This window comes from Artemia franciscana, chromosome 10, assembly GCF_032884065.1.
Source record: "Artemia franciscana chromosome 10, ASM3288406v1, whole genome shotgun sequence".
NCBI lineage: Eukaryota > Metazoa > Arthropoda > Branchiopoda > Anostraca > Artemiidae > Artemia > Artemia franciscana.
In genome coordinates, this window is record NC_088872.1 from 743,518 (window position 1) to 757,265 (window position 13,748).

General features: G+C 36.0%; 1 protein-coding gene across 3 annotated transcripts in view; it reads right to left on the reverse strand.

Moving 5' to 3' along the window:
* The window catches only part of LOC136031640 (solute carrier family 12 member 8-like), a 92,374-nt gene that overhangs the window by 30,712 nt on the left and 47,914 nt on the right, over positions 1–13,748 (reverse strand). For all 3 annotated transcript variants that reach the window (XM_065711282.1, XM_065711283.1, XM_065711284.1), the window contains exons 8-10: positions 10,748–10,881; positions 6,745–6,944; positions 163–313 (exon numbers count right to left, since the gene is read on the reverse strand). In XM_065711282.1, the coding sequence (XP_065567354.1) occupies positions 163–313; positions 6,745–6,944; positions 10,748–10,881 (485 nt within the window). The remainder of the gene's footprint in view (positions 1–162; positions 314–6,744; positions 6,945–10,747; positions 10,882–13,748) is intronic.

Genomic DNA, 13,748 nt, shown 5'->3' on the forward strand with positions numbered 1-13,748 from the left:
TACGAAATGCATCCCTCCCCATCCCTCTGCGACCACTGGAACCAAAGATCGCTTAACATTGTCGTGTGTCGCCTCTTTATAGAGGCACGAGTGTGCCTCCTTGATGTACTTCCAAATGAAAAAAGTTCAATATTAAAGTCAATAGCAAATAAAATCGCTTACAGTTGGATTTCTATGGTGCAGCCGTTCAGGAAACAACATATCCAAGTCACTCGGTATTGAATCTGGTGTCCCAGCACCGTACACTTTTGGAATAGGCTTCACCACTTCTGCCATTTGCAAATCAATATGTGGGGATGCTGCCCTTTGCTGCCTGAAATCATAGAAGCCGTTTAAAGTGCAGTACTTTAAGTATATATAACACCAAAATGAAAATTAATTTGTAGAACTTTGACGATGCTTAGGATCGTAAAAATTCAAACAACATTATGCTGATTCCCAAAGATGACTACACATTCAAAGGAAATCGACACCTTATTAAGCCATTTGATCTTAACGCCATCTAGTATTTTGCGACTTATTTTGATCGAAAACTGCTGCATAGTTCTCTTTTCCGGCCCAAAGATGACTACACATTCAAAGGAAATCGATACCTTTTTAAGCCATTTGATCTTAACGCCATCTAGTATTTTGCGAATTATTTTGATCGAAAACTGCTGCATAGTTCTCTTTTCCGGCCCAAAGATGACTACACATTCAAAGGAAATCGACACCTTCTAAAGGCATTTGATTTTAACGCCATCTAATATTTTGCGATTTATATTGAAAACTGCGGCATAGTTCTCTTTTCTGGCCACATCTGGAGAGTCAAGGGGCATGGGCTAAATAATAATTTTCCCGTATTTTCGGGGGGGGGGGAGAAAACTGCCCTCCCTGACCCCTCGAAATGACGCCACTGGTTTTTGACTTGCTGAAAAATTACAATGCCTTTAGTGTCTTATGAATCACAACATTCAATTCGAGAAAAGACTTTAGTTCCTCATTTTATACCTCCTTTTGGTATGCTGTCAAGAATAAAACAAATTTTGTCTTTGGGTTGTCAAATGTCGGAGTCAGTTACTTTTAGTGTCTTATGAATTACAACATCCAATTACAGAAAAGACATTAGTTCTTCCCTTTATACCAAATTATGGCATATTTCCGAAGATGCACAAATTTTGTCTCTGAGGAGTTGGATTCCAGAAAAAATATCCTTGTGCTAAAATGTAAAAATTGTGGGAATTTCCGAAGTTTGTTTGAGGGTTCTTTAGACTAATCTTGAGGAAGGAGATAGAAAAAAGAGAAAAATTTAAACATATACATTCTATTGATTCCCAAAGATGACTACACATTCAAAGGAAATCGACACCTTCTTAAGCCATTTGGTGTCATATTTTAATACTCCTCTATGATGATTTATCAACCACGTATTTAATTATTCATTTACATTAGTACCTGTTGTATGTCTGTTCGTTATGATTGTTTCTTTAATTTCTATCCATTTTGGATTTCATTTATTCTTTGATAGTAATTTTTGAATTATCATAAGAGTTTACTTCTGTTGATCTGAAGTTTAATATGGCATTTACTTTTCTTTGACTTCTTTTTCAGATTTTTTTTTTTATTATTAATTTCTGTTTCTTTTTGATTGCCAAAGTTTTGGGTAATATAAAGAATAATTCTCCGGTTTTTAATGTCACTAGCGTAACAATTAATATATCTAATTATAATTTAATTTAGCTGAAAGTTTCAACTAAATACCATCAGCCGTTCCTGGGATATTTCAGATACGCCCTTCTGACAACCTAGATGCACATATTATCTTTTGATTGAATAATCTGACCCATAGCCACTCTTTTGTTTTAGTCTAAAATCCTCCTTAGCATTCCCTGAAGGTTCATGCACAGTTCAACATACCCTGACAGTTTCAACTTAATACACTCAGCAGTTCCTGAGATATTGCTAATGTGTCCTTTTGACAATCAACATGCACATAATGTTTTTTGATTTTGTTCAACACCCCCTAACATTCTCTGAAAGTATTCACAAGCAAATGTAGTATTCACTGTTGCTGTGGCAACCAGTCGTATTTAATGCCGTAGTAGCAGCAGTAGTGGCCCAAAAATTCCAAGTTAACACCCTTACCCGTTCTTAAAATATTGCACATAAGCGTTTTGATAACGTAGATGCAGACAATATGTTTTTATTTAGGACACCATATCCCTCAATATTCAGCAAAACTTTACCTCAAAACCCTTAAGTCCTTTCGGATGGAACCATGACCAAACGCTTGCCCCTTTCCCAATGATAAATCCTGCAGATTAAAAATGGAAAAATTCAATAACTTGCAACCCTTGCCCTGGGGGAATTTGATTTCAAATCAAACAAGTCTCCTTAAAAAGTTTATATGATCACCACTTCCATAAGAATCGTATGTGGTCCGGAGCATAACCAACAAACCTCAGCGTAACCCCAAAGGCATTTTATATAATATTTTAAACAAATTGAGGAAGATAGTTACCTCAAGATTTTGATCAAATGCATTTGGGGAAAAGAGGATGTGGAAGAGGGGGGGAATTTCCCTTCGATCACTTTTGAATCTTTAAAAGTGAGCTAGAACTTTCAATTTCCAATCAAATGAGCCTCCTCAAAATTATATGCAGCCACCCTTTCCATAAGAACCTTACATGTCCCGGGGGAATAGCTTACAATCCTTGCCCCCAGGCTATGCGGAGGGGGAGGTCAAACCCTGGAGGCATTGTTACAAAATCTTCGGACTATTTTGAAAAAATGGCTATCTGAAAATTGTGATCAGACGTGTTTGGGGAAACAGAGGTTAGTTGCTTTCCGATCAATTTTGACTCTTAAAGAGATAACTAGAACTTTCAATTTTTAATCAATGAGCCTCCTCCAAAGTTTTTATAGCCAACCCTTAATGCCAATAGGGCACAACCCTCGGGTTCTGGAAGGCTGTGTCAACTCCAGAGGCACACTTATACGACCTTTGGACTAATTTGAACAAGATGTCAATCTCAAATTTCCGGTCACGTGCATTTGGTGAAAAGAGAGCGTTGAAGGGTGGAGGAGGGGGTCTAGCTGCCCTCTAATTACTTTTGACTCTTAAAAAGGGAACTAAAACTTTCGATTTCCAATAAAATGAATTAAGTGAGCCTACTCCGAAGTTTATACAACAGCTCCTTCAATAAAAACGTCAATCCTGGAGACATTGTTACATGATCTTAAAACTATTTTGAATATAATTGCAATATCAAATTTCGATCAGATGTGTTTGGGGATAGGAGGGCGGGGAATCTTCTTGCCCTTCAATTACTTTTGACTCTTAAGAAGGGGACTCCAACATTAAATTTCCAATCAAATGAGCCCCCTCCAAAGCTTATACGACCCTTTCCATAAGAAACTTACGTATCACCGGGTTATAACTCAAAACCCTCGCCCAGGCACAGGAGGGCTGTATCAACACCGGAGACATTGGTATATGATCTATCAACTATTTTGAACAAAATGGCTGTCTCAAAATTTTGATCAGATGTGTTGGGGGGAAAGAAGGCGTGGGGAGGGGGATAGTTTTTTCCTCCGATTACTTCTGACTTTTAAAAAGGGCACTAGAATTCCAAAATTCCAATCAAATGACCCCCCTCTGAAGTGTATGCAAATGCCCATTTCATATGAAATGCCTATAAAAAAACAAAATTACAAATATTGAAGCCATTACTATAAGAAACATTATAGCATTGGCTCTGATTTTTAACAAAAAAAGATAAATCATAGTTAAAAGTGATAGATTAATAAACTAGAATTAATACACTTTTGGATTAACAAATAATGATTAATAAAAGTAAATGATTCACTCGATCATGCTGCCAAAAAACTAGTTAAGATTTGGATTAAGACAACAAAACTGACAAGGTGTACACCAACGAAAAAAAGAAGGAAAAGTTGCGTCAGTTTTAGCAATAATTGCTAAAGTTATTATTGCTAAAGCTAATTATTGCTAATTGCAATAATTAGCAAAAATTTTACCAAAAAAGGCACTTTCTGGTGCTAGATCTTGAGTAGAAATGCTACTAAGCATGAAAAAGACACCGTCATAATCTCCATGATCCAAACACCTTAAACCTGAGCATTACAATACCCCCTTTCTATGCTCTTTCTTACACTCTTAGCAGGTTCCATAAATAGTGGGCTGCCTAGAGAAGCAGTAGACTAGTTGAACACGCAGAGAGATATTTAATGGCTCATTTTAAAGGTCTTCATCATGTTTATGGTATTTTTGTACATTCGTCTCGATAACTTCACTAAGTACCATACGGCACCAAAATGGCATTTATCGGCAACTTTTGGAGTGGAACTTCCCAGAGATCGTAAGAGATGTGGGGTAAGATATTGACAAAGAGATCTGAACCGTGGTCGGGAAAAACACTATATACTGTCGAGACAAGAAATAAAATGCACTTTGCCTCTTGAAATTTATTGGGACAAAGCACTTTTGGGACAAAGCAGATTGCTTCGACTGTTAGTGTTATCTATTAATGTGTTTGTCGGTATATACTATTAAAGCCATATTCTTTGAATATTCTTAAAATATTCTTTGAGTAATTATATATATATATATATATGTATCTTGGTTCAAGACTCATCAGAATCTTCACCTAATCGTAACTATACTAGCATAAATAAAATTAAATAAAAAAACAAGTTTTTTTTTTACTGAAAGTAAGGAGCGATATTAAAACTTAAAACGAAGAGAAATTACTTCGTATATGAAAGGGGCTGCTTCCTCATCAACGACCCGGTCTTTACGTTAAAGTTTGACCCTTTCTCTTAACTCTACTTTTTAAAACATTAAAAAACTTTAGCGTAAAGAGCGGGGCGTTTATCCTCAAGAAATCCCGGTTTTAAATTCTATTAATGCAAGAATTAAGCTTTACAGAAAGAGCTTTGTCCCAACGTTTGTTGAAGTCGTAAATAAATAAAATTTGTAATGTATCGCGTTAATGTGTCATTTGTATTGTTAATGTTCAGTTTTTTTGTTTAATTTTTATTTGACAGGCCAGTTGTATTCATCTCTGTGTGTTTTTGTAATGTACTAATGTTTTTATTTATGTTCTCAATTTTATTCTTCTTACTTATATTACCTAGTCTTACTTATTTTACTCACATTTTCTTTATGTACTTGTGTTTGTGTACTTCAGTACTCATTTTATTCGGCAGGCCAGTTTAGTTCATCGCTGTAGGCAACGTTTTAATATTTCACTTGTGTACTTATGTTGTCTTTTTGTTTACATTGTAGGCTAGCTGACTGAAGGCAACAAGTTCGACAGTTTTTATGGTATTAGAGTTTGCTTGATAATAAAAGTACTATTCCAATTTCCCCGAAATGTTTGCCCCCTGATCGGGGTTTTGGAGGACAATAAGAGGCAGGGAGTGTACATTGAAAGCGTGGGTTAAGACGCAGATTATTTCCGAAATTGGTACAAAGAGTAACACGTCGGGCTGCCAAGGTAGGGAGGCGGAATTCCTTGAGGAGGTGAATGTAAGGCACTTTGCCCTGACCGTAAATAATTCTCACGGCTCTCTTCTGGATAATTTCTAGCCTATCGGACTGATCCACCGTAAGACCAAAATGCCAAACCGGGCAAACACACTCAAGCTGTAGACAGATAAAAGATATATGAGGCGGAGAAGATGTGCTTTTTGGCATGAGAATTTAGCAAATAGCTTAAAGAGAGACAGAAAGCTAACTTCCGTCACCGGTAAGCAGGATCCCAGCATTTGGATGTTTAGATTGGAGGTAATCAAGGAATGGAGGGAATGTTCAAGCTGACCTGGGAGCGGTCATAGCCGAGTGGTTGGCACGCTAGGTTTGGAATCTTTGTCGGAAGGGTGGAGGGTTAATTTTTGATGATTTTGGTGTAAAAAAAAAGTGCTTCTAAGAAGCTAAATCATTTGTAATAATGCAGCAGAAAACTTGCCATAGCAATTGCATAAATCTTTGCAAATCATACTAACTACGCGTCCGAATTTCGTTTACTGTCCTTCCGTTTTCTAAAATATTTATTATATATCTTTATATAATTATATATTTATTATAAAATTTAAACATTTCATTTAGGACGGTGTTTCAGGGACAACATTATTTTTTACTCCCTAAGATACTGAGGATAATATACCCCATAGACTCTTTGCTTGGCAGATTTCAGATTTGTGCAGGGAAAGCACAAAAAGGGAAAGTACAAAAGGAATATGGAGTAAAACCTATGTATGTATACTGTCCAATTGAAACTAAAACTCGTGTGATTTCTTTAGTTTCATCCCCTCAATCCATATACATTTGTGAAAGGTTTATGGGTATATTTTTAAAACCTAAAACAGAACTTGTTAAAGAAAAAAATAAGTGTCTCTGATGGGAGTAAATCAACAAAAATTATTGCTTCGCAGTTTATGAAGCAACTATCTGTAGTCTTGGTACAAACTATCTGATTAACACAAAATTAACATGATTAACAAAAGCGCTTAACTGAAAACACAAAATCAACGGAATAAAACACAGTTAGGACCTGAATATAAGTACCCTGCATAAAATATAAGACTAATTTATACGGCTCTTAGTTGTCTTTCACCCGCCATCAAATCAGTAATTTTCTACAATTTTTATTCTCTCAAAACTTCAAATAAAAACAGTTTTCAGTAAAGCGGTAGTTTTTTCCAGAATTCTACAAATTTTGGGAAAAATGAGAAACTTACTTAAACCTCTCTTCTCTCATTTGCTGAATGTTAAAAGTTTGGGCCAAGGCAAAGTAAGCATAATCAATGAAAGCATACGTCAGCAGAAACGGCATTGTGACAATAGGAGCCAGGGTGTTCAGCTGACCAATCCAAATGAAAAGGAGAGTTACTATAGATGTCACCATTAGAGCGTAAATTGGCAGTCGATTTGGTCCACGCTATAAGATAAAATCACCAAAATAAAAAAAAAAAGAAAATTGAAATGCTTAAAGATTAATGCTTATTAATGCTAAAAAGCACACCCAAGGGATTTTAGGGGGAGATAGCTGAATCAGGGGCATGCTTTTCAATCAAATGTTCCTTAATTCACTCAAGATGAGAGGAACTCCCAAATAAAATAAAATCTTAAACGTGTAGACAGTAATCTATATTTTGTTTCAATTACGAACGATTAGTTCAGATGGAGACACCTTGGGAAGGTGAACAGGAAGGGTGTGCAAAATCACAGGATGGCTGGCCCCAACCACTCATTGCACTTCCTGGCTGAAGGGCCATGAAATGGAGATCAGCACCGTCAGTAGGGACAGTAAAATTTATTCCGTATTCTTTATTCTTTACCTTATTAGTTCACATTCTATATCGATTTGCCGAAGTTTTTAGAAATTTTCGGCTTTATTTTAGATAATTAATAATAATAATAATTTATTCTTAACCGACTAAAATGCAAGACAAATTTAGTAAATAATGGATAATGAAGAAAAATAACACAACTATACAAGAGATAAAACATATAAAACACAACCATAACTCAACTAACGAAAGAACCTCTAAAAAATGTCACAATTATAAAACGAAAACAAGTGAAAACTAACGGATGAATAAATGTACTAAGGGGTAGAAGGGACCCAGAGAAGAAAAAAATAATCCTTTTCTAATTTTAAGCCAAATTTCCGCAAAGAAGTAGTAATGTCAGAAGCCCCGAAATACGAAATATTTTCTTGTTCCTATAAGAAGGGGGTAAATAAAGTAGAAACTTTCACTAGCGGAAATATAATATATGCAATTCAGTCAGATCCTTTAGTTTCAGCATAGTTGAAATACCAGACAGGAAAAGTATTGAATGGTCACAAAAGCAACTATATAGCAATGTAAGCGCTTTTCGAGAATAATGACCACGATTAGCCACTATTTTATCATAGCCCACTTAAAGTTTTTCTTCAACATCCCGTACAATAGTGGTAAAAGTAAATAGATTCGAACAAATATGAATGCCTAACCACGGCAAATCAGAGACACAACGGACGGAGAAGTTAGAATACGGAGGATAAATGGGCATAGACTTTGCATTAAAGACTAGGTACTCACACTTATCAATATTCAATGACAGCCCAACACTTCGGAAATGTTTTGAAATAGATGATACGGAATTCGAGAGGCTAGATCTTGAACGGCTTAATAGATGTATATCATCCTCATATGCAATATAAGACATTTACCAAATCACAAAAAGAGCGTGCATAATTTTGGATAGCATACTGTGGATACAAATACTGAAAAGATGCGGTGAAAGAACACCACCTTGACGCACTCCCGAATGGATCGGAATATTCCCATAAAAATTAGAGTGAAACTTTAACCGAATATGGGAATTACTAAACCAAAACTAAAGAACCCGAACGACAGAAACGTTGACTCCCGAACTGACAAGGGGAAACATAACTTGAGCATGAGAAACACTGTCAAAAGCTTTATACAGGTCCAGTGCATAAAAATGGACCTCAGAGCCACTGGTTTGAGCCTTTAAAAGGACAGAAGTTAAAACACAGTGGGCATGAACGCAACCAATACGCCACCTGAATCCAAACTGGTTTTGGCGTTATAAAATGCTATTTATCACACTCAAAATCTCTAATTTGGGATAAATAGCCCCAGAACCGGGGTTATAAACTAGATCCACTTATCCAGCAAATGCTGTTTCTCAAAAGGACTGGAGAAACGTATTCGCTCAAATTTTATCTGATTATTAATGGCCCAGGACTTGAAGAGATACTTTCGAAAGGGTCCACATCAACGTTTACTGTATCTGTTATTAATGTTTACTATGTAATCCACAAAATCCAGAAGCCTCTCTCGAGAGGTACAGCTGATGCTTGCGCCAAACACTTGCTAATTGGAGCAACACCGCTTTTCTTCTCACCTCACTCTACCATTCCAAATGGCATTCACAAAGAGAATAGTTCCTTCTTCGCTTGCAACCGGTCGCCTTACTCCAGTCCCCAAGGAGAAAAAAACCTTAAACGAATGTTCACCATATCATTCAATAATGGTATGTACTATTTAGGACCTTTTGAGAAGTTGATAATGTCTGAACTTGTCAGCAAACGATATATGTCCACATACCGATTTGGGTTCCAGAAAGGAATAGGTTGCGCTCTAAGTTTAACGCTGAAACGTCAGACGTCATACTATTCAATTAGGGCCCAGTTCCTGAAGGATTTAAAATTGGGCTCGACGGAGTGTCAGTTGTTCCTTTACCGGGAACGAAATATCAAGACCTCCCAATCGGTGACTCTCTTGAAGCAAATAGAAAGCTTTTTTCGTCGTTAACTGCACCAAACGTCCAGCATAGTACAGCATAAACTGTGCTAACAGCGCCAGCATAGTCAAACAGTTCGTGGTAACGAACTGTAAGTAAGGAGCGAACCGGCTCAATAGTAACCGAAACCCTAAAAAACGGAGTTTTAATGTCAACAGACATATCAAAAGAATTGGCTTAATATGCTGATTGTAAATATATAACTTTCATTAAGTTTAGTCTTACCTATTAAAGGCTACGAACCTATTTAAATTTCCCTGACTTTTGAAAAAAAGGGGGAATACCCCCCCCAAAATACTAGAATCTTAGTGAAAACTACACCACCAGACTCAGCGTATCACAAGACCCTGATGAGGTGGTTTCAAGCTCCTATCTGCACACGCGAGGAATTTTGTGTTTTTTGCCAGAAGACCGATCAGGGATGCGCGTTTCTTTTTTTGCATGTTTTATTGATCTTATTAACCCGGCGGTCCTAGAATATCGTGATAGATCTCATTCAAATGGAAATTAAAACTTCTAGTGCTCTTTTTAAGTGCTCTTTCTAGTGCCCATTTTGTTCATCATGGTTGAAAGACCCAATAACTATGTGGAAACACCTCCTTTTTTCCATCGCCGTTTCATTTCACTCGCTGAACATATTCCTCTTTCAGATTTTAGTACACGATCCTTCGTCAAGCTGTTGTCTGAGGAGTTATTTATATTTGAGACTTGAGTTTAGCGTTGACAGGTGGTCCGATAATCTGTAGGGGGTTAAAGATCATTTATGCGAAATTATATAAATCAGACTCGAAACTTTTTCGAATAATATATAGTTTCTTATCTCGTGTGCAGTTTTAATCTATCTGGGATCATCACTATTGGTCTTATCTGTTGGCTCCAGTGATTGGAATCTGATATTTTGCACACTTTGAATAAAAAAAAAAAACTCTATTGATTATGCATATTCAGTAGACTAATTTATTTTCAATTATTTGTTAACATTTATAGGCTAGTGGATCACCTTATAGCTCTTTTTAAAATTGTTCTTGCATCTAGAATGTAAATGTTACAAAATTAACTTGAAATTATTATATGAACTACTAATTACACGATGAGCAAGGATCTTATTTACAGAAATGATTAAATTGATTATAAATAAATACTTGCAGAAATTATACTAATACAATCTAAGGTTCCAATTCCCATTAAACCCTTTTTTATTACCCCTTACCACCCAATTAGGGGATCACGTATTTTTGTTTACCCGAAAAGGGGGAAAATACGAAGTGATTATTGCTCTTACAGTAAAATCTGAGTAATCACAAATAAATAGTAATATAAATTGAATGTATTAAAAACTAATTAAATAATAAAGAATACATAATTAATATTAGCATTTTAAATATTGCAAAATGATCCTGTCTTGATGCATAGAATTCTACTTACGCCGTGAGCCAGAACTCTGATAACTGGAATCACTTTTTGACTAGCGATACTTTGGAGAACACGGGGAGTACCATAAAATGCTCCTAAACTACTTGACAGTGATGATATATAGAGACCAGCAAGAAGTAATAACTCTAGAAACAAAAAGTCAAATAAATTCAATTCAATTTATTTCTGACCCATCAACACAACAAAAGAGGGTTTATAGCCCTAGTGACAGAGTGAGACAAAAAAAAAATAAAAAGAGAAAATAAACCAACGAAAAGATAGATTACAATCAACAAACACAAACATAACTACATACTATAGGAAGAGGGAAAACCATTGGTGATTGAGCTATCTAGCGGAGGATTTGAAATCTTCCACACTTTTATCAATAATGTTTGCAGGCAGAATTAATTTAAATTTTTGTACCAGAGAAGAATTACTGGTGCAAGGAGGCAGATGCAGCAGATAGCAAATGATCTACAGCAGTGGCTCCCAGTCTGTGGTAAGCGTACCCCCAGCGGTACGTAGATTCCTGTGCGAGGGAGGGGACTTACACACGAAAAGAATCAGTAATGGCAGAATCAATGCCTTGACCGGGTTGCAACAGAGGTTACATTCCCAACATTTTTGTAACGTCTTATGTAAAAAGGTAATTTTTATGCTGCGGTCCTTTGAATAATCAGTAGATTGCTCATGTTCTGAGCAATATACTTTTTCCAGTAAAAAAATTCAACTGTTTACGGTTTAGTTACACTGTAATGAGAACAGACATTCTTTCATATTGTTAACAGGGTATATGAGCACAAAATCATTCAATAACTAAGATGAGAAAACGCCCGTTTTGCTCATTCGCATAGTAATGGTGACATTACCACTCGTGGGATCATCATTAGGATTTTGCTGTCAATAATATAATCTGCAGTGTCTTGTTCGTTTCGATAATATAAATAAATCTATATATAAAATAAAATGTAAAATATTATAAATACCCGTGTCTCGGTCGTTTCGACGCTGGAATATTGCCTAATTACACTGATCTACAGTGGTTCGCTATCGAAAACCAAATTATTATTTTTACAATTTTTTCAAATTGTTATTTAAATAGCTGCAAGCAAAAAAGTACCACCACGTCTCAATTTTTTTTTATGTTGGCTCCAGTGGTTAGCTACAGCCCAGTGAAAAACAAACTATGGCCCCTAGTAACCAAAAACTAAAAACGGCCTTTAATAATAAAAAAAAACTGGCTGGTGAAAAAGAGTTGCCGTTGGTAGCTGATTCAGGGGGTCGTACTTATTATCTCTATAAAAATAAAATAAATAAATAAAAATTGTATGCGTTTGGGGAAAAGAGGATATCAGGGAGGGGGACTAGTTGCTCCTCATCATGTTTGAGTCTTAAAAGGGAACTAGAGTTATACATTTCAAATCACATGAGCCTCTTCTTAAGTTCAACCATATAGGCCCCTGGGGTATAACTTACAACCCATATCCCCAGACTCAGGGGGGCTCTGTCCACCCCAAAGACCTTATTATATGATCTTTAAAATATTTTTAAACAAATAGTTATCACAAAATTTTTATCAGATTCATTTGTGGAAAATAAAACGTAGGGGAGGGGGGGCTGCTACTGATCATTTTGACTTTCCCCCTTCTTAATAATTATCCGAAAAAGAATTCGGATAAATTATTTCAAATTTTGCAAATTTCCTTTGTATCTTCCACCTTGGACAAAAAAAACGAATTCTTGTTAGAACATTTTCAGTTCCTGATATAACTTTAAAGTTGGAGATTCTTCACAGAAAACTCTCCAGTACAGCTTCTGCGCGCCTATCCCCTCACCACCGTCTTATCCATTTTTTTGCTGATTTTGTGTGTATTTATTTTTACCTTTGTTTTTTTTTATTTATTCTTACTCCACCATATTTAATTTATGTAATGTGTGGATGAAAAAATTAAATAAATAAATAAACAAGTGTATGTGTTTGGGGAAAAGAGGATATAAGGGAGGTGGGATAGTTGCTCCTCATCATGTTTGAGTCTTAAAAGGGAACTAGAGTTATACATTTCAAATCACAAGAGCCTCTTCTTAAGTTCAACCTTGTATGCCCCTGGGGTATAACTTACAGCCCATACCCCCAGACTCGGGGGGGGGGCACTGTCCACCCCAAAGGCCTTATTATATGATCTTTAGAATGTTTTTAAACAAATAATTATCACAAAATTATTATCAGATTCATTTGTGGAAAATAAAACGAGGGGGTGCTGCCCCCGATCATTTCGTACACATAGTGCCCTATATTTTATTGAGAAAGGTAAACACGTTTGAATTTTATTTCCAAGAAGACGAAGGCTATTCATGTGAACCTTTCAGAGAATGTTGAGGGGAGTATTGAATTCAACCTAAAGAGGTTATGTCTATAGGTTCTATCAAACGGTATTAAGTTAGAACTTACAGAGAATACTTAAAGGGCAAGAACATCTCACCAAAAGGCAATATTTGCACACTACTGCTAATTCTACTGTTACTGCTACAGTTACTACTACTACTACTCCTATTGCAACTGCTTTTAAGGCTAAGAGCGTTGAGATGAAAATTCCAAATATATATGGGAATACAGGTTATCAAAAGGACATATCAGCAATACTTAAAGGGCAAGAACATCTCACCAAAAGGCAATATTTGCACACTACTGCTAATTCTACTGTTACTGCTACAGTTACTACTACTACTACTTCTATTGCAATTGCTTTTAGGGCTAAGAGCGTTGAGATGAAAATTTCAAATATATATGGGAATACAGGTTATCAAAAGGACATATCAGCAATGTCATAGCAATAGCTAATTGTATTAAGTTGAAACTTTCATGACTTGATGAGAGGGATGATCAACCGACCAAAAGGCAATACTTTAATACTACTGCTGCTAGTCGTACTACCGCTATTCAATTTTATTACTAGTTATATCAATATTACTATTATATTCGTTCACTATTCGGTGAACTATTCGGCAATTC